We start from the raw sequence: 26,497 nt of genomic DNA on the forward strand, positions 1-26,497 counted from the left end.
GAAACAGCTGAAGACCAGCACATAATCACCGTATTTTGTTTTCTCATTTTTAAGTCTTTTAGCAGTAGGGCTTCCAGCTGAGCTTGAGTCTAGCTTTTCTCAAGACATAGCCAAGCATTCTGAAGCTTCACTGAGCCTAACCACCAACTTGAATTCATATTTCTTAATTGAAAAAGACAGGCTGTTTGCATAGCATGTTTGCATCAGTAAAATATTGAAAATGACATTTGTGCCCAAGTCCATCTAAACATTCTGCCTTAGCTGAACTCTGCTAATGTTTTTATACCCTGGCTTCTGCCTAGCGAAGTTTTAAATAGTGCCTCTCGATAAAGCATGTGTGGCTGAGTTCTGAGTTCACAGAAATAGACTCTTATTCATACATGAGGATGCCACTCCTGACACGTGCTTTGAGGTGCCTTTCACATTAACGGAATATTTTACATTGACTCAGCCACGTTCTCTTACCCTGGTCTCCCCTATGACTAATGGCATGGTTTTGTGTGGAAGCTAGAGGGAGGGATTTGGCATAGCAGCCCCATAGATAAAATGGGAAGTTTGGTACTTTCTATCCTCAGTAAATAGTACACAATCTGTAGTCAGAGAACAGAGTCTCACTCTGGGTAAAGCTAACCAGTCTGATAGGGAAATAAAACCCACCCCTTTGGTCTCATTAGTGCTGTGTTCTATGCAATTCAATTGATCAGCTGAATTCATGTACTAAAGCAAAAAGAGGCATTTATTCCTGGAGAGAAGGCATCTGTTCATCTCCTATGAGCTCAGTGCAGTTTTATTGAAGAAAATGTATGCAATATGTACATGTAGTCAGCTTCTAAAGTGCCTGAACATTATACAGACCTAGGGGATCCACTTAGGGAGGGCAAAGAAGAACCTGGCTAGGTGTGAGGACATCTCAAAAACCTGTAGATGCTTCTGAGGTGTGAGCTCTGTAGACACCTTGATAATACACTCATTAAGCAAAGTAGTATAGTGTGCCTACAAACATTTTGGGTTCTTTGGAGTCGATTGTTGCAACTTACATCCAACCAGTCCTTACCATGATCAGGCATCTGAGATCCCATGGAGGTCACACTGGTGTTCAGCACATCGTTGACAGCAGTATCACAATACAGGCTCCGCTGGACATCATGCTCACTGTCAGTTTGGTCACTCTCCTCATGTCCACTATCCTTCAGGCTGTTGCCTTCTAAGTCCTTGAAGGTGGAGCTGCTGGGTTGAAGAAAGAATGATAATTTAGGACCGTGACAGATCTGATTTTAAAAATCTTTCTGAGCCAGGATGATGTCGGCTCTGTAATGAGACAGTGGCTAGACTGCCCAATAGGGTAGGAATAAGGGGAAGAGAAATTTGTGTTTAAAGATAATAAAACATAACATTGCACAGAGGTTCCCACTATTGGATGCTGATACAGCTAATATTTTCGTTCACTTATCTTCAATGCATCACTACAGACAAGGTGGAAGAAGCTACAATTCTAAAACTGCCTCTAAAGAATGTCATCATTTCAGAAGGCTTTTTTCTCTTCTTATAAAATCAAAGTAAAATAATAATAGCTAGTGTTTACTGAGCAATTACTATTCATGAGGCACTGTTTTAAGTGTTTGACATTAATTAACTGTTGAAATCATCACAACTCTATAAGAGAAAGGTGCTACTAATATTCTCATTTGCAGGTGAAAAACAGAGGTACATGGCAGTGAGATAACTCGCCCAAGGTCACACAGCTGGTAAAAAAATATAGCAGATCTAAGACTGAAAACAGGTAGTCTAGCTCCAGAGCCTGCCTAGAAATTTAACCACTATGTGTGTTGACTCTTAAAAGATGTCTACTAACCAACTGTAAAAAGCAAAGGTAGCAGAAATTGAAGTGGTGCAACTAAAATAGGAAGGATTATCAGGATCAGAGAACCCAGGTCAGTTCTATCTGAGAAAAATAGATGAACATATTCAAAGAAAAAGAGAGTCAGTAGCTGAGTGTGGAAGGTGTGATGTTTAATTTTGTAAGTCAACTTGACTGCACCATGGAATGCCCAGATAGCTGGTTAAACATTATTTCTGGGTGTGTCTATGAAGGTGTTTCCAGAAGAAATTAGCATTTGAATTGGCAGACTCACTAAAACAGACAACTCTCCCCAATGTGGGTGGGCATCATGCAATCCATTGAAGGACTGAATAAAACAAAAATTAAGAAAGAAGTTGAGTTTTCTCTCTGCCTTACTGCTTGAGCTGGGACATTAATCATCTCCCGCCTTCAGTGCTCCTGGTTCTCAAGACTCCAGACCCAGACTTGAATCTATACTATTGGCTCTCTGGTTCTCAGGCCTTCAAACTACACTTCCATCTTCCCTGGTTCTCCACCTTGCAGATGGCAGATTATGAGATTCCTCAGCCCCCATAATCACATAAGCCCATACCTTACAATAAAACTCTTTCTACATATTTATAGATTTAGATATGCCTATTGGTTCTGTTTCTCTGCAGAACCCTAACTAATACAGAAGGCAAGACAAAAGTGAGAACCAGAGAATGAGCACTAATACAACTCTGAGTATAGTTATACTAAGAACATGAAAACTTTCAGCTCAAGTGTTGATGGGTAAAATGTTTCTTGCATTTATTAAATCAATCTACCATACAATGCACTAAGCATGCAGTCCAAGAACTTCACACCATTTCTCATGAAATAGAGAATAATGCATAAGGTACAGCTATAGGGCACCCACCTACTATTTCTAATACTTTGTATGTCCTGACAGAATCCCCAGCTGTGCTACACCATGAACCATAAATTATGCATCTGAAATACCTAGTAGATGGTGAATCCATTCCCTAGTCGGTGAGGAAGCAGCAAAGGCACACTCAAGAAAATGTGTTGTTGCCTCAACAAGAAAGAATGGTATGTTTGTGAATTAACACAAACCCTAATAGACCTACTATGCCTCTGAGAAAAGAGCCCTATGGAAATGACACTGCAAACTCACTTGATCTGCTCAACCTTGGACATTCACAGGCCTGGCTCTCTGAGACTGATAAGAAGATTCAGCACATATAATGAAGAGCTATGCCATGGACACAATGGATACATTGTCACCCTCCACACTTAGTCAAGAAGAATCACAACAGATTTTTAACATATGACCAACCTAGATGTAGAATGCTTGCTGACCTGAATATAAAAAGGAAAGATCAGGAGGGCAGTAACTGGAAAGCCATAATTATAAGAAAATGAAGAGCAGGAGAGAGTGAAGCATTGACCTGTTAGCTAATTATTTTCAGAAAGAATAACTGAGCATCAACTGCACTAAAATTAAAAATTACTCAATAAGCCAGCTCACTCAGCTCCTTCAATTTATGTCACACAGCTAACTCAGCCTTATGGACCCACCAGGATGCCGTTCTTTAAAAAACAAACAAACAAACAAACATATTATCTTACAGTTCTTTTATGGTCATGATGGCCAATTGGAAACACATGATTTAAAGTGTTTCCTCATTTCTAGCTTTATGGCACATATTACGGAGTTTTCTGTAAATACTATTATAATCCCACAGTTTAAATAGAAGTAAAGTTTGTTTTTTAGAAATTATTCTCTGTTTCATGAGGTAGGTGCCTGCCTATAAGCACCCATGTACCTCTGGAGAAAGGAAATGACCTGCCTGGATGATTTTCAGGTAACTCCATTTTTATAACAAATATTTAACTTTCCAACCCGTATATTTTCTGGTATCTGAAAATTTCCTTAATCCACAACACAAAATTGTCACTTTAAGCCAGAGAATTCAACTCTGAATTCAGCAGCTGTTGAAACTTGCTTGAAACATATGATGGTGAGGGGATCTAGTATGGGGGCAATGTAATTAACCAGCCCTTGGAGCAGGGCTTCCCAACCTTGGCAATATTGACATTTGGGGCTACATAATCCTTTGTTGTGGCCGTCCTGTGCATTATAAGGTGTTTAGCAACATCCCTGCCCTTTATCTACTGGATGCCAGTAGTGACCCCCACTTAAAGGAAAAAACCAAAAGTGTCTCCAAAGAGAACAACTGCTCTAGGTTCTTTATTTCTATAGCAGACTGTAGTAAAGAGCACTGAACTTGGAGTCATTAGGACAAGTAATAATCTATAATCTGCCACTTCATCTGTGTGACCCTGGACCTGATATCTAATGTCTTTGAATCTCAATTTCTTTATCTGTAAAATGTGTTTGCTAAAACCCCCTTCACAAGGCCGTTTAGAAGACTCAAAGAGACACTGTACATGAAGTACCAGATACACATAGATGCTCCATAAATGGTTATTGTTTAATACCGTCATTATTCTGTGTAGTAATGTTTTCACTGAGTTACAATTAAATATTATGTCCATAGTTTTTATAGGATTGGTATAGAAAATTTATATTTAAAGAACACCGCTATATCTTCTGTAAACAATAGTCACACACTATTATGTTAATTTCTTCTAACATTAAAAAACAGAAAATAATAGTTCTCCTGTCAAATGGCCATCCTTCCTTTAATGAATAATTAAAACTATATCACTTGATGTACTTACTGCTTTGTCTTGACTTCTCAAAAACTTCAACATAAATGTAATGTTTAATTGCAGTCAGTTACCTCCCTGGATGCCAGGAATGTCTACCTTACTTCTCCTAATTGGTTTTGGATCTGCCTTTTAAAAATTTGATCATCTTTTTCATAGGCATCTGAATGTTACAAACAACCTCAGAAATTTTGCTTTTTAAATAGAAATGATGGAAATAATAAAACAGTGAAGGATTAGCTACTAGGATGTAAGGGACTGGTAGTGTGAGCACGAGAAGTTGTGTATTCTCAGAATAAAAAGCAAGGTATAACAATTCCCCCAAACCTTGGAATAGTTAACTCATTTAAAGATTAGTTTGCCCATCTGACAAATGAAGCACCACTTACACTGATCTTGTAAGAGCATTTAGTGGTTTAATGAATGGATTTGTGTAAGGCAGTTTAAGACCCAGTGAGCAAGATGCCGCAAATTGTAAAATAGCCTGGTAAATGGCTACCCGCCCAAAACAAATAACAATTTATGCCAGGCATAAAAAGTGCTGATTTCACTTGCTTTATTACCTGCATATCTCTTGGGAGATGAAGGACTTGTAAAACAACTTTTGTGGGACAATAAATTAGGGGTTCCTGTTTCCAATGGTATTGTAAATGCCCATGTTTCTATTACTGCTCTGGTGGCCAACAGAAAGACGTATGTTTGAAAACACCTAGAACAGGGTTCTGCACAGAAGAGTTACTCAGCAGATGCATGACGAATGAACATCACACAAATTCTGACCCATATTTACCATCTGAAATATTAGAACTCTTCCAGAAGACATAAGACTCAGAATGGAAACAGATTATATCTTACTAGTAGGTGATACCACATACCCAGGGAATGATATCTGAGGCTAAGAATGAGCAAGGAGTGAGAATGAAGATTATTATAACTGTATTTAAGTAATGCAAGGAAAATCCTAAAGTGGTTTCTGGACCACCTGTATCACAATCACCTTGGGAATCTGTTACAACTGGAGGTTCTCTAGGGATGGTGCTAGCATACCTGCGTTTAACAAGCCTTCCAAGTGTTTCCAATGCACATTAAAATCCAGACAATCACCGGCTTAAAGAGAAATCTAGTGCTAATCTTTAATAGAAAAATGCTAAGGTTTTCTTCCATTTCTCTCATGCATTCATTCGATAAACATGTACCAAGCATTTATTATATACAAGGCACCATACGAAGTGCTGGAAAAACCCCAGGACAATTTGGGTGGAAAAAGAAAGCATTGTGCATGATTTAGGGAGCCAAACCTCCTAATCCTTTCCACAATGAGTCAGTGCTTTGTTCATTTCCTATTTCATTTTCTTTTTTTTTTTTTTTTTGAGACGGAGTCTCGCTCTGTCGCCCAGGCTGGAGTGCAGTGGCGCAGTCTCGGCTCACTGAAAGCTCCACCTCCCGGGTTCACGCCATTCTCCTGCCTCAGCCTCCAGAGTAGCTGGGACTACAGGCGCCCGCCACCGCGCCCGGCTAATTTTTTGTATTTTTAGTAGAGACGGGGTTTCACCGTGGTCTCGATCTCCTGACCTCGTGATCCACCCGCCTCGGCCTCGCAAAGTGCTGGGATTACAGGCGTGAGCCACCGCGCCCGGCCTCCTATTTCATTTTCTTTGAGCCACAGCCTTATGCCTGCTTGATATTGTTCCCAAAGCACTGTAGGAGTGGATATCAGACAGCAGCCCACAAAACAGGCATGAGGAAAGAGTGCTGCAGCGGCGGCAAAGTACCACTGCTGGCTTTCCTTGCTCCGAGAAGACAGCAAGAAACAAACAGAGCAGTAAGGAAGTCCATTCAGAAGAAACTCTGCACTGCCATGATTTGTTAATCTGGGGCCCTCACATAAGCCTCCTTGGGTACACCTGCAGGTTGCAAGTGACACTCTGGAAAAAAAAAAACTACAGAAATATAATGCTAGATTCCTTGGTGCATAAAATTATGGGGAGCCTGCCATATCACTTTCTTTTCCCACGGTTGAGATCCTTCTCAACCTTGATTTGTGCCTATGAAAATCCCCTTGCCCTCTGGCTTTCTGTTGGGTTTAGCCAAAGGAAGACACCAGCAGGAGATCAGAGCAGGGGAGGACAGTGATATCAGGATATTGATTGTCTCTGCTCCCTTCCTCCAGGGTCACTTCGTGATGACTGGATCCCTTGGCCAACCAGAAGTCACTGTTACTCTCAAGTCAATGTTCCCTACATGCTCTCTTCCCTGGTCCTGTCTGAAGTATTTTTAGCTCCTCCAGTGCCATAATACTGCAGTATCCCTTGAGGTTCACTAACCGTGCCCAGGCCTTTGTAAATGGTCCTCTTTGTAAATAAACTTTGCTCAAGCCATTCCAATTTAGGCGTGCCAACTATTTCATGTAGGAACCCTGACTGATGAAGGAAAGAACCAGAGGTGGACAGTGGTAGCTGCTGTTCAACTACTCAAGGTAGATAGATGTAAAAGAGGAAAAGATGCCTGTATGTAAACAGTCTGGCTAAGAATGCTAACAACTGCTAGAGAATGCCAAAAAGAAGGGTCCGAGAAACATCCTTGGATAAGTAGAAAGTGAATAGAAGAAGAGAACATGGATAGAAAAATAAGTTCTCAGCCAGGCACGGTGGCTCACACCTGTAACCTCAGCACTTTGGGAGGCCGAGGTGGGTGGATCATTTGAGGTCAGGAGTTCGAGACCAGCCTGGCTAACATGGCAAAACCCCATCTCTACTAAAAATAAAAAAAATTAGCCAGGCACGGTGGCGCATGCCTGTAATCCCAGCTACTCAGGAGGCTGAGGCAGGAAAATCACTTGAACACGGGAGGTGGAGGTTGCAGTGAGCCGAGATCACACCACTGCACTCCAGCCTAGGCGACAGAGCAAGACTCCGTCTCAAAAAAAAAAGAAAGAAAGAAAAAGAAGTTCTCAAAGTTAGCCTGAAATTGTATTGGCATTCAAAGAAACAGGGACTTGATAGTAAAATTAAAACTGATAATCAGATTCAGAATTTCCTGGCCAAGAGCGTTTACCATGCATGTAAATGGATCTTCAAGAAACCACATACAGCAAAACCCCTTTCAAACATTGTTGTGAGCTATTTGAACAGGCTTTGCATGACTTTATCACCTGGTGTTAGCCACCAGTCTCAACATTTTCCACACATTTTACATTTAACACAGTTGGTCCCCAGAACAGCATAGCACACAAGATTCCCTGTATCTTTCTAGGTATTATGATTCATCTAAACTCAATTGACCACACAAATTCCAAGGCCTTCAGAGTTTCCCAAAGCTCTCACGGCTCTGTAAACAGAACCCTGGCAAAAATGGATGTGTCCCTGAGTTTTCAGATGTTTCCTCTTAATCAAGGTCGTCCCTGGTTTTATTAAAAAAAAAAAAAGCTATCTTTGATTTCATGCAAAATCAGGAGACTTTTTCACCAAGAGCCATTAAGTCTAGGTTGTGACTTTTGTGTGTATGTGTCTATAAACAAAAAACATATAAAGTAATTAACCAAAATCAGAGGTTCCCAGTAAGTCTCAATGCTGCTGTGGAAATACATGTATCCCCAAAGATAAATGTTTAAACATAAGTTTTTATCTATCAGTCTACCTTGTAAATTGGATAGTCAGGACTGACGTAAGATGCAAGGGTCCCCGGGAGTCTTAGCTTTCTTCCAGGCTGTGACAATCAGACTCATATTATCAGGTTTTTTATTTTATTTATTTATTTTTCTTTTTGGTAGAGATGGTGGGGGGTGGGGGGGGGGGTTGCACTATTTTGCCCAGGCTGGTCTCCAACTCCTGGCCTCAAGCAATTCTCCACCATCAGCTTCCCAAAGCACCGGGATTACAGGCATAAGCCACTGCACCCAGCATCATGTTATCTGTTTAACCTGTCTATAGAATTCCCAGGTACCCTGAGTTAGCCCAAGGGACCTGTGAGGGTAAGGCAAGTCACTGTTTTTATCAAAGTTTTAAAATAGAGCTTTGAAAATAACAATCCGGAAGCGGAAAACAAAGCAGGTTTCTGCTACAAAGGCACTCTAATCAGTGCACATAAGAGGGTTATTTTTTCTTTCTAAAACAAATTAGTCAGATAATTTTGAATTCCTCACCTTTTGCTTTTATTCTGTGACCCAGGAAAATATTCTAAATGGGTTCCTCCCAACCCCTCAAAAAAAATTCTCAACTGTGCTTTCACTGATAATACAAGGGCTACCCATTTTCAGACAACTAATGATCATCACGTAAGGTCACAAGCAATTCCAGACCAATACAGATAAACTTAGCACGTTTTAGGGGTTACTGAAGCCTCATGAATTAAATTAGACATGAATGCAAGTTACTTGAAGCTTGTTTATTCCTTGAATTCTACTCTTCTGGTGATGTAAATCTATGGGGTTACAGCCAGCAAAATAATACAATTTGCAAGTCTTCTCTGCTACAGTTCTAACATACCCTGCTGGCCTCTCTGTTTCATTTCTATTATTTTAACAAACATACTCAGAGTTCAATTTTAGCTGCAAAATAACCACTGGACCATTTAAGTGATATTTACATGAAACAGCAATACAAGCATCATTTGAAAGGTCAGGACTGGTCTTTCTGTGCAAGAGGTTTTCTTTGCTCAGTTTCCACCTTTTAGAGGGCTTCCCAAACCCCTTGTCCTTCACCCATTGGGTGCAGCCCACTGCACCAGACAGGATCTTTCTTGGCAGTATTCAGCTCTGTACTCACATCCATTATGGCTCCTTGGATACTAAATTATGATCAACCAATCACAGAAATCTCAACTTTGAATGTTTCCTCTGAAACACTTCTAAATATTTTAAGAAGAATCAGGCAAATTTCTTTTTCTCTCTCATCTAGAAAGGAAAGGATTAGCTTCTCTGTCATTAAAATATCCTTAAAATGATTTCAAAGTTGTTGAAATAGCATCAGTCTCAAAACTCACGGGAAGTTCTACATGAAAAACATTTTTAAGGCTTTCCTTTATTTAAAGTGGAGAGCAACAAGAATTTTGGTATCAACATGATTGTGAAAGTTTTCTATTGTATATTTCTAATATCACATTAGAAATATTAGAAATAATATTAGAAATTAGAAATAATATTAGAAATATTAGAAATGGTGAATGTAATATCAGATTTCTGTCACTAGATAAAACTATATTTTAATATAATTCCAATTTTATTTTTAATTTTGAGTGTTTATACGTACCTTTTCATACCAAGAAATGTAAAATGTCAACAGTGATTACCTTTGGTTGATGAAATTACCAGTGATGTTTATTTACTTTTTTATGCTTTTCTCAATTTTCCAAACTTTCTACAATAAGTAGGTTAGACATTCATTTTAAAATCCCCCAAAAAAATACGGTTTAAAAATTTTAATCTGTTTTGCTTTTTAATGTTAAATCAAGCTTAGTTGTAGCAATAAGCAAGCAAACCAACTTACCTCTTGATTAAATGGGCTCGGCTATTCACGTAGTTGGAGTCAAAAGAATAGTTTTCAGTCTGCAATGAGAAGAAAAAATTAAAAAGGTTACATAGATGATTCATAAGTAGATTTCGAACTGTCCTACTTAGAAGGAATTTTTCTTCTGGGTCAAGAAGCAGTGAGTGAATTGGAATCCAAGGCCACAGTGGAGCAGCAGCCTCTGCCTCCTTCAGGCCCTAGGGACTCCGTGGAGGCAGCGGCTGCAGACCAGGGCGGCCTTGGCACAAACATTCCCTAGAATATGACTGGCTACTGACCACGCAACCAGTTACTGAGAAGAGACAACGTGACCTACAATCCTTACAGAAACTAACTGCTTCCCATTCCCCAGTGGAGACAATTCTATGCCCATCAAATTGACAGGGAGTTCAAAGGTATTTTTATTAGTAGTAGATAATTAACATGTTAAAATATTTATTCCAAAGATATGGAAATGCAGGCAAGGTAATCCCCCACTGTGGATTTAAACTCTGCACTTCCCTTTGTTTCAAGACATTTGCTCAGCACTGGTTACGCAGGAAGGCCTTTGTTTTATCACAGATATAAAGGCAAACAAATATTATGCCTAAAACAGGGTGAAGGGCAGTCCACAGGGGGTGCCAAAGCCTTTCATGTGAAACATGCATGAAGTTTGCAAGCAAACCTCTGTCTCAGCTCCTATCATTAGAACACCACTGTTTAATCTGGTTACAGCAGACTGCTGGAGCAATGGCTTTATAAAAGCAAATGCAGAATACCTGCCAGATGAAAGAGATAGAAAAACAGCTTATGATCACCCAGAGGTTGGGAGAACTAGAGGGAAAAAGCCTTAGAAGGGTGAAATCCAGAGAAAAGTCGACACTAAAGTAACTGAATGTCCTAGTAAAGTACTAAAGTACTACTCTTCTTGAACCATTGTATGATCTAGAAACTACCCAAACTACATCTCCCCCACCCTCTTGCCATCCCACTAGAAATCTCCACTGTTCCCACTATTCCTTAGGAGCCTTCTGAAATTACTTCAACTGGGAGTGTTTGGAAAAGGAAACACAATTGCTGTCTAGCAAACAAAAGAGCAGATTCCTCTCAGACCTCTACCTGTCAGATACTAACTGTGCTAGGCTCCTAGATGCAGCCCTTGCGTCCAAGGAGCTCACAGTTTGATGGAGAAGAAAACAGAACAGGCAATAGCAGATCCAGCTACTACATGGGCACCAAACAGCCAGCAGTCAGAGTACAGATCCCAAGTGCCTACAATAGGTAGGAAGGGGGGTGGTGAATGTGTGAGAGAGAGGAGGAGACAGTACTTAAAAGGAAACTAAACCCCAACATTGCCCTGCACTTACTCAGGTATGTTCATGCACCCACCCATGCCCCTCATTTGAAGATAGACTGTGTAATATCTACTCACACTGCTTTTATCTAGAAGTTTATATCCCCTTTTTAATGTAAACGCAAGCAATTTTTAATGCTATTGGAAGCATGGGTTGGGAGATTAAAAATCAAAAGGGTCAGTTCATTTCTGGTTTCTTCATAGAGAGTGAATGCTGAAATTGTCACAAACAGGAATAGGAGGCAAACTTGGAAGCTGTGTTAGGAATACAATCCAAGTATTTGCTGGAAGAAGTTTATCCAACAGTCAGTCAACCAACAAACACTCTTTGAGTTAATTCGTTGTACCAACATAACAGGTAAAAATGATGTTGGTTAAACGTGTTCATCTATGATATTCAGTACAATATATAATTTAACAAGTGGGAAGTTCACTACCCCACAAAAATTATGCTACCCTGTTGATGTGGTTTGGACCTGTGTCCCCACCCAAATCTCATGTTGAATTATAATCCCCAATGTTGGAGGTAGGGCCTGGTGGGAAGTGATTTGATCATGGTGGCGGTTTCTCATAAATGGTTTAGCACCATCCCTCTTGGTACTGTCCTCTCGATAGTGAATGAGTTCTTATCACATCTGGTTGTTTAAAAGTGTGTAGTCCTTCCTCCCCATCTCTCTCTTGCTGCTCTGGCCATGTGATGTGCCTACTCCCCCTTAACCTCCCACCATGATTGTAAGTTTCCTTAGGCCTCCCCAGAAGCCAAGCAGATGTCAGCATCATGCCTCCTGTACAGTCTGCAGGACCATGGGCCAATTAAACCACTTTTCTTTATGAAATTACCCAGTCTCAGGTATTTCTTTAGGGCAATGTAAGAATGGACTAATACATCTGTTAAAACCCGGAATTGATTAAGCACTCAGCAGTTCAAATATTCATTTCACTCTGCAATCTTAGGCAAATTACTTAATCCCTGCATGCCTCAGTTTCTCTCTCTGTAAAATAGGGATAATAGAACATGAATCCAAAGGAGAATTTCAGCTGCATTTATCAGACCCATGACAGGAATGGTGGGAATCCTGATCCCCTGCTTTATACAGAACCTGCAACTAACTCCAAGTAGGATCAGGAATTTGACCTCATTCAGGCAATAAAATAGTGGCACATGCATGTTCCATCTCATCTTTCAAACTAAATCATTTTTTCAAGAAGATTAGTAAAGAGACAAAAATACAAAAAGGAAATCTAGAGGATACTGGCTTTGCATGAAAAGGATAAGCAGCAACCCAAGCTACTGTATTTAAAGAATCTGTCTTTACTGCCTTTAAAGAAGACAGTTCTCAAGTAGAAAATTTTCCATATATTTGCATACGAAGGCATGGAACCTGTGTGCACTCTGCATCAAATATGAAGCTCCGTGGAGACCTGACCTCCAGGCATGGTGCCAGGGCCACATGTTCAGGCAAAGAAGCAATACCATGCACGTTGTATCACTAATGAAAATACTACTTCTTGGTCCTAAGTCATAATATATCTCATCACACTGAGTTGAGAAGAGACAAGTTTCGAGGGCTTGTTTGTAATTACCTTAACAATTCTTCCCCCAAATACAGGTCAGTTAACCCCAGGCAGATGTGCCAGGCATGATCTGCTACTGTAAAGAGGAGAATATCATAGAAGCCTATAACCTTCCTATCTTTCTTCCTCCTTTTTTAACTCCAAAGGAATAAACCACCCATTCTTGTGGGTCCTGACCTTCAAATGAAAATATATCATTCCCCCAAATCAGCACAAACCATCATGGGCAGATGTCTCATGCTGCATCCTAATGCAATTAGTAGCCCTAGTCAATGCGGCAGGTTCCTAGAACCGATTTTCCCAGAACGGATGGGGCTATGCTGATTCACCCATTGTCTTGTGCCTTTGTAATCCGTCTCAGGTCTCTTTGTGAGGCAGTTGGGTTACAGTTATGGGAAAAATCTATGCAGCAGAATTATTCTAATTGGATAGAATACACTATTCTGGCCTCATTAGTACTACATTCCAAACAACTGAGTTAACTGGCCATAGATGGGCTATTATATTATGGGTCTATGTATACTGACATCAAGTGTTCTAGCTCATACTGGTTCAAGGTGTATGCCCAAACCCAACTCCTGTGCACTGACAGAGTATATTTTTTCACAATTCTGGTGGAGCAAAGGATGAGACTCAGATCATCAGATCATCCTGAAGAAGGAAATATTTTCTTAATGAATAGTTTGTATGTCTTAAGCCAGCGGTTCTCAGCCCTAACTACACATGAGAATTATCTCAGTATCTTCTTCTTGTAAAACACAAAAAATAAAAATACTGTCACCAAGGACCCACTCCAAGAGATTCTGAGGTAATTAGCCTGGAATTGGACCCAGGCACTGGGTGATTTTTTTAAAAAGCTTTCCAGGAAATTTTAGTGTACCTCCAGGGTGGCAAATAACTGTCTTGAGCAAAGGACTGGCCACAGGCTCTAACCTAATGTGCTGCATTTTCTAAAGCAAGCCCAGCTGTTTAGAAGATGTCATTTCTTTTGTCAGATTACCTGCCAAGGTCATCTCAATATAGGATAAAGAACCACAGAAGTAATACATTCTTTAAGATATAATACAAGAGCTTTTTTTTTTTTTGCATGAATGTATTGGCTCCTAGTTAGCCTTATTTAATCAAAATTTGCTTGAAATTATTACAATACCTTCTCTAAGTATGCTAAATGGCAAACAACATGAAACATTTGAGAGAGGAAATTTTCTCTAAATGTCACATTAATTTCACTAGGAAATGTCCCCATTTTTAATGAGACAGCCAAGTTAACACAAGAACACAGCAAAGAGATAAGAACAACATTTGCTTTGGAAAAACCTAATTGTGACATTAAAAAGTGGGTCTAGAGCAAACTTTTTTATTTCGTCTCAGTGGTAAATAAGAGTCACTTTCTTATTATTTAGTATATTTATCACAAATTCTTTTTCTAATTTGAATTCTTTATCCTTGGGTATAACACTGAAAGCAGGTGTCTCACTTGACCTAGGTTTAATAAAATTTTGATTTTTAAAAATTCTCAAACAATAAATAATTCTAGACAGCTCAGTTTTCCAGATAGCTTAGGGTGTTCTCCTTCAAGAACTAAAACTTTGATTTAAAATCCTAACCATCTGCCTTGTTTCTGAAACATATCACAAAGTTGACCTCCTTAAAATAGGGTATAAAAAACATAATTTAACCACTTATTGGTTACTTAGGAGCATCTTTATAAACGTAAATTATTACCCCATGCAGGTTTTGCCTGTATACTCAACCCCAAACTGCTGTGGTTTTTTTCTTGTCTTTAATTTTTAACATAGGATTGTCACCAACCTTCTATCAAACACAGTGTTTTTAACTTTTCAGTGCTGTTGGTATGTCAAAAGTAGCTTTTCTTCCATTTCAAGTTTGACGCTTTTACTCTACTGCGTTCTTGGAAACTATACAATTATATTTGTGTCTAGAAAAAAAGAGTTGTAACGTTCTGCATAGACAGCTGAGATGTTGCGCTCCTAAGGGGAAAATTACATGATCTTTAATATAGGGACTTTTGTGCAATGTTTTGGTTTTCGTTGTTTGTTTCTGTGTTTGTTTGTTAGCTGCTTAGGAGCTTTCTTTGCTTACTACTTGCTGTTCTCAGGTCCCTTCTGGATATAGGAGGATTCTAGTAAGACATTTGGGTGGGGGATATGTTATTACATTTCTACGTTAGTAAGTCTGGCATATCAGAAGTCAAATACTTCCACTTTGTCAGGCCCCCAAGGTACCAGAGAATGCCCTACTTTAATTGTCATTTTGCATTACTTTTACAGTTCACTGAATCGTGCCCTAGTCTCTAGAAGAGTGACTGCAGCTTTCTCAGCACCACATTTATCAGCAGAGAGACTTCAACCCTAAGGAGAAAGAAGCCCAATAAATCCAGATATCCAGGACTAGACTCTTTGTCCAGTGGCACAAATCCCAGGTCACTATACCAAGCAAAAAAAAAAAAAGGTTGCAGACATTGGGATTAAAACCGAGGTTACTCAAATCTTTAGACTTTCATTTGAAAATGAACGATACTTTTAAGTTACACTTTTAAAGTCCCATCAAGCTGAAAAGCATTATAACTGTAATTTGCTACCTAATTTTTTAGTTTTTAAGTCTTAAGTCATTTTAGCAATCAAAACAGGAAAACTGGAATCCCATATCAGATACACAACAAAGTGATTATAAAATGCTGCTTCTTTTTTTAACTGCTGACTTCCAATAATGATAATTGTGCCTATTGATCCATAATGAAAAGACCCATAACCTTTCCTAAAGCTGGTTGCTGTTTTAGATGTTCAAATGGCCATCTCCTCACAAAGATGGCTTTTGGAAATGAGATAATAAATAGTTTTTGCCTACTTCCTACCCCCAACACATAAAAATGAATATGTAAATTCTGTATAAAAATAAAGCTGACGTGCCTCCAGCTAGAATGTGTATTCAAAGACTCACCCATCCAGACAGCAGCAACTGAAGCAGGAATTAGTGAAGGTGGAATAAAAGGCACCATCCCCAGCTGCCAACATTACAAAGTTCATATTTGCCCTGAACTAGAAAAGATGCTAGGTAAACTCCTACTAACCACTTATTGTCAGTTGTATGCTCCCCACATACCCCAGCCCTAATTCATTCTCTCTCTCTCTCTCTCACACACACACACACACACTCACACTCACACGCACACACACAAACACACACAGTTTGACTACAGAAAGCAATGTGGTGTAGTGGGGACAGGTGGATTCTCTCCCTAGGATTGTCATTAACTTACAGATGACCTTGGATAAATCACGTTAACCCTCTTGAGGCCTTAATTTATCTTTCTTTAAAATGAGGAGAATAACCAAAAGGACTCCATGTTGCCTTCAAGCTCCACAATTCTAAGCTTCTAAAACAAAGTGATTCTTAATTTATTCATTTATCTATCCAGTAAGCATGAACCAAACCCTGGGAATTTTAAAAAAAATAGCCTGCACCTTCAAGGAGCTCACAAACTAATGGATCTTTTACCAGAGATTATCAAAATGTCAGACATTCAGGTAAATACACATACACAGACTGGCACCTATGTACCTGCAGATACAGGCATATACTTGTACACAGGCTACTGGAGTGCAACTTGGAGAATTACACTGCTACTTTGTAGAACTAAATAACACCCTAATGGCTCAGTGGCTGTAGGTGACTCACATGGGAGAATTTGGCCCTCATATGTGTCATATGTACATAACCCACATCATAAAAGGCAAGAAACCTCCCTATCCTATCAAATAGGTTATACAATTCATAACGTTCTTAGAAATAGCTCATATATCTGCCCTTTTGGCTCCATTTCCACAGCCTTCATCACCTTGTGCCATTGTTTTCTCACCTGCATTTGTTCTACCACATTCTGCAAAATGCTGTTTGGATAATCTTCCTCACCCACTATTTTCATCACATCACTTCTCTTTTCAAGACCTTACAAGTAGCTCCTTGTTGCAATTAACATTAAATCTAAATGAAGTCCTTAGCTAAGCAGTCATCCAACACAAGCCATCTAATTTCCCTCATTTCTAATATATCTCCATCACTGATCATCCCACATTCCTTAGCATTTTCTCAGCACTTTGTATACAGACTGTACAATGTAATTATGCATTTCCTCAGGTTCTATGATTATTTCATGTGTAGTGTGTCAGTTCATCTCTCAACGGGACTGGAAGCTCTCTATTGAGGTCCCTGTGCCATCTGCCACAATGCTAAACATTTAACATGTGTTCATATAATGCATCAATGAATGATCAGAAGAGATGGAAGGGATTAAGAATGAGGCTACTTATCACAATTAAGGTAGGTGACCAAGTTTACTAGGCCAAGGTGGTTCTACTTCTTCCGAAAGCATCCACTCTGCACACTGCCTTCTGTAGTTACAATTTGTTCACTGTTATCATTCCCAACTACTACCTTATAAATACACAATAGCCTATATATAACTGAAAGGGATAAGATGACACAGTTAGGTGCTTTCTGCCCATCTAACTCCATCAGTCCTGCCACATCTCTGGTATTGGTGGTGACAACATATGATAGTGTTCCCAAACCCAATTTGGTAACGTTTCTGTGAGAAGACGAGGGTTCACCAGAATGTAGACCTCTGAGTCACAGATGGACAGTGTGGCAGCTACTTTTCTACAGGTGGTAAACCACTCTAGCATCCCAGTGACTGTCAGGACAGGGCTATCAATGAGAAACACAAGCCATGTGGTTAACATTCAACAAATTAAATTGAAAGAATTCCCCTCCTAGCAGCCTCTCATCATCATTCCTATTGTTTCACTGGCACCATTGACGTGGCCACCCTACCCAGAGGTGGCAAAGATGGCTTAGGGAAAGCACTTTTCTTTGCTCTCATCTTTGGGTCAAAGTTATGCCTTTAGAAGAGCAACCCAGTTGTGAATTTCACTACAGAGGCCTCCTTGAGAAACCCAGCAGCTGTCTGCAGTAAACCACACAATTCAAAGCCTGCTGAAAGACCAGCTGAAACACCATGCCATAAAACAAATACAGGCTTCTGAATAAGGCCCTCGACCCTTTTCTAAGTCCTTTGTGGGGCATAGTGCACTCTGAAATAGTATCTGCTTATAGAAAGCTCTCTGGAACCAGTTAATGCCTATTATATGTATAAATGCAGAATCTACAATATCTCAGTATGAGTAAGAGTACCTCAAGAGCAAATAAAATGAAAAATTCAGTCATGTAAGTCAAACTATTTAATCCCATGTAAACAGAACTTAATGGAGAACCAAACAGCTCCCAACCACATTTGCCAGTGGAACAAATTCTGGAGTCCGATCACCCTACCAAACATGTAACTACAACACATTAAAGCTATTTTGCAGGCACAGAGTGCCTTTCATCCCCAAATATCAAAGCACTTTACAAGCAAATGCCAACTGTTATTTCCCCTTTAAAGAGCCATGAAAACAAACACACAGGTTAAGTGCTACAGCCACATTAAGTACTAACTCAGCTAGAGCATGCCACAACAAGGACAATAAGAGAAACCCCAGGAGCACCGTTCTTGGCATTTTCTGCTACTGGGATAGGAAGCAATCAGAAAACAGTAACATCAGGGAAGTGATTAGCCTGCTTCCTACCTATGTTTCTCTGAGTGATTTCCTTGGGTAATTCCAGTGAAAGGGTCAGGGGACTATAGTCCAGCAGTTAGACAAAGGAAAAACTTGGCACACACTAACTGGAAATCATTCTCCAGACCTAGCTGGAGGGCCTAGTCACAGAGCCCAAGGGATCCAGAAATGAGCCACTTTGTTCCCTGAAACCTTGGTGACCATTTTGGTTGCCCTTTAAAGGCACTGGCAACCATTGTTAGAAGGTGACCTAAGATGTAAGATTAATAGTCATGATGGTGGTTTCAATTTTAGAAGCTATGATATGGTAAAGCTGGTCAAACTGACAATAAGAAACCCATATAAGATCTCCCACAAGAGGGTTGGGCATTGTGGCTCATGCCTGTAACCCCCATGACTTGGAAGACTGAGGTGGGAGGATCGCTTAAGGCCAGGAGTTCATGACCAGCCTGGGCAACATAGCGAAAGCCCATCTCTAATAAAGAAATAAATATACACATATATACATATACATAATATATATACATATATGTACACACATGTACATATACATAATATATACATATATGTACACACATGTACATATACATAATATATACATATATGTACACACGTACATATACATAATATATACATATATGTACACACATGTACATATACATAATATATACATATATGTACACACATATAAGAGTGTGTGTGTGTGTGTCTGTGTAATCTCCCACAAGCAATGGGATGCAGGAACCCACAGTATGAGCTCTCCTGGATCCAGCCTACCTTTGAGCCCTTCTGGCTCAGAGAACGACTAGCACCCTCAGAACCTGAGCTGGTCCATTCCTTTCTGCTAAATTCTATTATATCAGTGCCTCAGTTCTCTGCCACTTACCAGCTACAGAGCCCTGACTGCCTGCAGAGTGTGCAGAGTACAATTTCTATTGAGTAAGCTTTGTCAGCTGAAAAGACTTTCAAAATATTTAGAGAGAAAGCAGCAGGTGGCCTTGTGCCTTTGGGCCAAAACAACACCCCCAAATTCTGTTCCAACCCCAATCCCATTATTTATATTATGTGCCACTAAAAACCCAGTTGCCTCTACAAGCTTATTTAAGACTGAAGGAGCAACAGCCTTTGGCATATCATTCTAAATTCATTTCCCTTGTACCAGCTTGTTGCTCAAGCCCGTAAAATGTGATCATGCTGACAAAAAACAATCAAGTGATAGACCATCTTGGAAACAGTGAATGCATTAGCTTCTAATATTGATGTTTTCTAATTAGATACAATACAATAGATCATTTTCTTGTTTGTGATCAATGAAACCTGCCATAGTTCTCTTTTGTCGCAGATATTTTGATTACTGCCTTGGCAAACAGAGGGGTGTCTCAGTACACTGAAATGAGTAGAGTCAAGGATATGTACACACAGCATTCACTTATATTTACTGTCACAAAAATATAAACAGATTATTTATTTCTGACCTTTAAGTACTCATTTCAGATTTAATGAGGCACAATAAACATTTCTCAAACTCAGATTCCATGGTTGCTTAACACTGGCAGCCCTCTAATTATGACTGTAGTAAATAAAGGGCATTTGGCTCTGTTGAAATTATTAGGCACAGAAGGAAACCCACAGGAGCCTCCAGTTTCTAGCAACTTAAACAAGCATTGCAGCAAGTCAGCGTTGGAGGCAAGATAGAGCTTATACTTTGGCATCACTTCATAAACCATAACTGAGAAGCAATAAGAAGATGACTCAAAAAATAATAATAGAAATGTTTTCTCATTCTCTAAAATACCCCACCTGTCCTTCTCCCAAATCCTCACAGTGCTTCTCATTTTATTTGGGAAGGGGGATGAGGAGGGATGAGGGTGGGTTAGAATTTGATCTGATTTAAAATAGAGATTAACCAAAAGGCTACTATAATCTGACATGAGAGTGCTGGCAACCATGCACAGAAAGCCATAATTACACTTCACAAAGTGGCTAATATTATCAGCATCTTGAAACTGCCAGAGTATTAGAAATCTGTAATGCAGTTATGCAAGGCACCAACAGAACAATTACTAAAGTACCTTGTATTTCTATGAAATCTTTTATCACAAAGACTTCCAGAATGTCTAACTGCCTATTATAGAAAGGGTTCATTTCCCCCCACAGCTGAAACACAATAGTCATTTTGCACCAGTAATGGTAAGCATAAAAGGTTGCAAAAGAGAGAAAAACTACTAAACCTTAGAAAAACCATAAAGAAGAAGAATGTTTTTAGATAGGGAGAAAACAGACACCCAAGTTCATAATTGGGGCTGAAGGTAGCTACATTTTCTCAGATCTCATGGCACAAAATTGAAGAATTTTCCTTCCCATCCAGCCAGCAAGACTTTCATGAGGTGCTGAATGACCGTAATGGAGCAGATGCTTCCTGTTAATAAGAATTAGCATTTGAAAATGGACGCAATACAAAAAAACTTGACTTTTCTTTTTCTCAAAGCCTTTTAAACAACATTAACTATTTAATCCCCCTGCTGCCTTTATGAGCTAAATAAATATTATTAACCCCGTTAACGGCATTACAGAAGAGGTCAAGAGACTTGCCCTCTACTACATAGAAGCATCTAGCATCTGCAACTAGAATTTGAGAGTCTTCCTGCCAGGTCCTGTGCTCACACCACTAGGCCACACCTCATTAGGATTCTGGAAAATGCAGTGAAATCAAAGTAAATAGGACTGGCTGACTAGGTGTACTATTTGGGAGAAAAAAAAATACACTAGCCTGCTTAAATACGACAGGTTCAAAGGCAGTGAACACAACCAGAGCAATTTCCTCCTGCAGGAAGATTAAGAAATGAAATAATGAGGGGAACACCTCACTCTACCTCTACCATCAGACTCCCAGCAGCAAAAATCAGGACCAATTTTAAACTTAACTGTCAAAAAACAAAAGTTAACACTGTCAGAAACATAACGCTGTACTGTGTCAGACAGCATAGTCCTCAACCAGTGTGGTTGATGTCTCCTTTCCTTTCCCCACATTGTTCTCAGCTTCCTCCCTCCACAGCTCTCTCTTGGTCAATTTTTCAAATATGTTTAGAGACCTCTTTCTTCTTTCACTCTTATGTACACACCTTTCTCTCAAAGGAAGCTGGTATACCTTTTCCTCATCCTGGACAGCTCAATACCAGTGTCTATTTGATAGCAAAGAAACACTTTTGTGGGGGCTAAACCAGTAGAAACAGGTGTGGGCAGTCATTTCTTAACTGTGTGTGTGTGTGTGTGTGTGTGTGTGTGTGTGTGTGTGTGTGTGTGTGTCTATACATAGTTATATATGCATATATTATATATAATTTATGTGAGGGAAACAACGATGTACCTTTGTGTATAGGTATTTTTAAATGTTGGTTCCTGGTAGACCCAGCTTCATTTAGGGTCAAAGGTTACTCTGGGCCGGTCATGGTGGCTCACGCCTGTAATCCCAGCACTTTGGGAGGCCAAGGCGGGCAGATCACGAGGTCAGTTGATCAAGACCATCCTGGCTAATACGGTGAAACCCCATCTCTACTAAAAATACAAAAAAAATTAGCTGGGCGTGGTGGCGGGTGCTGTGGTCCCAGCTACTCCGGAGGCTGAGGCAGGAGAATGGCGTGAACCCGGGAGGCAGAGCTTGCAGTGAGCCGAGATCGCGCCACTGCACTCCAGCCTGGGAGACAGAGCGAAACTCTGATTCAAAAAAAAAAAAGTTACTCTGGTGATTGTTTCTTGCAGATGGTTATAAGCTTAGAAAAAAAGCACATAAGAAAAAAATGTAAAAGAAAAATCCTACAAAGCCTCCAATCACAGAGCCTTCAAGATGAAAAGAGAAAAAGTTCTTACTAGCTGTGTGCCCTTGCAGACATCATGGAGCCTCTCTGACTCTTGATTTCCTAATCTATAAAATGGAAATAATATCGGCCGGGTGCAGCTCACGCCTGTAATCCTAGCACTTTGGGAGGCCGAGGCGGATGGATCACCTGAAGTCAGGAGTTCGAGACCAGCCTGCCCAACATGGCAAAACCCTGTCTCTACTAAAAATACAAAAAATTGGCCAGGCGTAGTGGCGCATGCCTGTAATCCCAGCTACGCGGGAGGCTGAGGCAGGAGAATCGCCTGAACCCGGGAGGCAGAGGTTGCAGTGAGCCAAGATCACGCCACTGCACTCCAGCCTGGGCAACAAGAGCGAAACTCCATCTCAAAAAAAAAAAAAAAATGGAAATAATATCTGTCCCAAATACCTTCTAGGGGATTTTTTTTTAGGACCAAATGTGCAAGCACTTTCCAAAACTGTGAATCACCAGACAAATGGCAAGTCTTCTTATCAGGTCGTAAACTTGATTTCTTCTGAATATTTATTTCTATGTCCAACTAAACTCCCATTGAATATTGTGAATAGTTTTCTTTCTGAGGTTTCCTACTAGGATATTTTATCTCAGTCTCCCTTTATCTATGCTATCAGAAAAAGAATAATGTGGTGAAGAGTTGTGTTTTTGGCATGGGAAGTTTTATATATATATATATATATATATATATATGGGCATATAATATATATTCTGTACATGATATTTTATATATATATTTTATTTATATATATAAAATAAATATACACCCAACTTCTCTAATTGCTGATTCAATAGGAATACAAGGAGCCCCATCTACCACAGCAGACACTTTAGGTAGAATGTGCATGCATGTGTGTGTGTGTGTGTGTGTGTGAGAGAGAGAGAGAGGGAAAGGGAGAGAGAAAGAGAGCTAAAACTCAGCTTAAAGAGAGTTGAAGTGACCTCACACCATCTGAAATTACGTGAAAAGCAAGATTTCAGACATTTTAAAAGCTTTTATAAACTAGTTTTCTTTGACCCATTTTCTTCCTTCATCATGATTGAACTGTCACAGAGTATCCTTTCTTTACAGCAGGATTGGGGGAAGGGAGTGGGGGAACCTCATGCCATGGTTGAGTAACACACATTAGCATGCATAATTCAGAGCTGTTGGCTGGAAAGGAGCCATTCAAGGGCTAGCGTAGTATTTGGATAGGAAAACAGGGTTAAAGGACAGGGGCAAATTGACCAGAGCTTTCTATGATCCAACTCCGGACCTCCTTGGAGCCTGACTGTGGGCTCACACTACCATTCCTCAGAGGTGTGCTGTCCAATAGCATAGACATTAGCCACATGTAGCTAGTTAAATTTAAATTCACAAAATTTAAATTAAATTAAAATTTTAGTTTTTCAATCATAGTAGCCACATTCCAAGTACTCAGTAACCACATGTGGCTAGCATGTCTTGGACGGAGCAGACATAGAACATTTCCAACATCACAGAAAGTTCTATTGGACAGCAGTACCTTAGAGAGAAACCGGAGGCTTGTCACCCAGGATTCGCCAGTTCTGAAATGTTACCTAAGGAAATATAAGTAATATACTTACCTCTATCACATCACCTAACACATTGTGTTGCTTAGTTATATCTCACCCCCACTAGGCTGGAGAACTCCTTAAGGGCAAGAACCACACCTTTAGTATTGGTATCTTCAGTGCCTGTCACTGTTCCTGGCACTGGCTAAATGCTCACCCACTGTTGGTTAACTGATTAACAGCTGATAGGAATCTCTTACCTGTCTCTTTCATAGACTGAATCAGAAATGCAAAGTTTGCAAAGCTCTTTTAAGAAGGGCTGCTGTGCTTCCTAGACTTGTATTTGTTTCAACATTTCCCAAGAACTTAGTAGAAAAAAACTGGCTTTAGGTGAAAAACAAACTAACGTTGTTTCCCCATCCCTCTATTCCCATTCCATTGAAATGCCAATGTGTAATATACATAATATTGAACATGATATAATCCACACCTTCAAAGACAATATTTCACAGTCTAGCACAATGAGAAACACCTGTAGAACTGCGTATCTCAATGGCCCAATTTTAAAAATTATTTTCTCCAATAACACCTTGTATTAATATAGCAATTGTTTTTTTTTACAGAGCCTTGACCTATGCTCCCTTCTAATAACCACAACAGTCTGAAGATGTATATAGGCAAAATACTCCTTTCCCCTTTTAACAGAAGGAAAAACTGAGGCCCAAAAGTTTCTGAATCCATGATCATAGCCAATTACTGGCAGAGTCAGAGCAAGAACCTAAGACTCCTTCTTTCCAAACCAGGGGACCTTCCACCCAGTCTAAATTTATAAACAGTAGAAAATGGAAGCCCAATTGGCTCACTTACTGCTTTTGCTTTCAATCTATAGTCCCTTCTGAGAACTATCCTTCATAAATTAAAAAATATATTTTTATGCAATATTAATTATTTCTTCAGGTCATGGTAGAGTCTACAGTAGCTTCATTGCCAAATGTAGTCATTTGCAAAGGTTCTTGAAATCATTACTGCAACCTGACAATGCTATGCTGTCCACTGAAGGCTTTGAAAAACTGAAAAATTCCCCTTTGGGCTCATGAACAATCACAGAATATATACTCGTAAAGCATTAAAATTCAGTATGACCTTAGAGTTCATCTAATCTATTATCTCTCTCTCTTGCACACGCACACACACAAACGTGTGCGTGCACACACACAATATTTTGAAGATAAGGAAATGAGCCCAGAGAAACTTACAACCACCCCCAAAGCAACGCAGCTGGTTATTGGAAACTCAGGCATGGATTCAGAACTGAGCTCTTCTGACATTCTCTCTACTTGCCCAGCTCCTTCTTGTTAGTTCTCTTAAGAACTCCTGGAAGAATAAAACCTAATACTCAAAGTCTTGTCAACTAAATTTCTCATGGGAGGAAAAAAGTGAAATTTAGTGTAAATTATGTTTGTAGATCACTTCTTCTCAATACCCTATCATTATGAAAAGTAATTGTTCCTAGGGATACTGTATAAAGAGGATGTATGATCCACCCAAGGAAATAGACTGCCTTTAGCTGAGTGATCCAGAGACTATTGAATGATAAAGCTCTGTGAAATACGGCCTCATTCTAGCAAACGACTTGCTTTGTTGCCACTTAAATTGCTCATCTATAATTGCTAAAGATAAACTGCAATCAAAATACAGTATCTTCTATTAGTTTTGCCCACTGGGGATTGTTTGATCATAGTGAAATTATCTAAAAGGTAAATTTTCTCATTTTTACTGCCTCAGTGGAAAGAAACTCTCTGGCATTAGACCACCAAGGGGAGCTGGAATGATGACAAGTATTGCTCCCTGGTGAAGAGAGCTTTTTTCCTCTCTAAATAGTACTGAGCAACTAACTCTAACCTTCTGCCTTTGCAACTAACACCTAAGTAGAAAAGGGAAAATCTGTTCTGCTCACTTCCTAAAAGCATCCATCTCAGGCTTACTTGCTTTCCCGTGTTGGAGTCATACCTTTGCAGTTCAGATTTCAGTAATTCATATTTGGTGAGCATTCAGATAGAGCTAGGCTGCTGTATCTATTTTTATAAAGGTTTGCTGGGCAAATTGTGGTATAAACAAGGTTACAAGGAAAATGTTTAAACTAATGAGAATAAATTGTTTTTAAGCACTTTAGAAGCAATTTACAAACAATAAATATCTTAATTGCACATCATTCTTATTTATTCATTAAAACAAGTCCAAGGACTTCTACTTGGCAAAACTTCCTGGCACAGACTTTATTAGTCTACTTCTTCTCATTCTATGAACTTGAAAGTAATAAAATTGCATTTCTTTTCTATCTGTAATTCTGACTGCCTTACCCCCAAATAAGTCTCAATCAGATTTGACTTTGCCATATAAAGCATGAGTAAAATGAAAAGCCATCAGCCCCGGGTCAAAAGACAAAAAAGTCACTGAAGATTCTGCACTATGTTTAAGACTTCTCTTTGCACAAGGTGCAGGCA

General features: G+C 39.5%; 1 protein-coding gene across 4 annotated transcripts in view; it reads right to left on the bottom strand.

Moving 5' to 3' along the window:
- PCDH19 (protocadherin 19) overlaps positions 1 to 26,497 on the bottom strand; it is a 152,235-nt gene that overhangs the window by 82,810 nt on the left and 42,928 nt on the right. For 2 of the 4 annotated variants that reach the window (XM_032757256.1, XM_032757257.2), the window contains 2 exons: positions 10,042 to 10,100; positions 1,055 to 1,227 (listed from right to left, as the gene is read on the bottom strand). In XM_032757256.1, coding sequence (XP_032613147.1) covers positions 1,055 to 1,227; positions 10,042 to 10,100 — 232 coding nt within the window. The remainder of the gene's footprint in view (positions 1 to 1,054; positions 1,228 to 10,041; positions 10,101 to 26,497) is intronic. The other 2 variants (XM_032757258.2, XM_058441787.1) reach the window with 1 other exon arrangement.

The sequence above is a fragment of the Hylobates moloch genome, unplaced genomic scaffold, assembly GCF_009828535.3.
Source record: "Hylobates moloch isolate HMO894 unplaced genomic scaffold, HMol_V3 SCAFFOLD_7, whole genome shotgun sequence".
Taxonomy (NCBI): Eukaryota; Metazoa; Chordata; class Mammalia; order Primates; family Hylobatidae; genus Hylobates; species Hylobates moloch.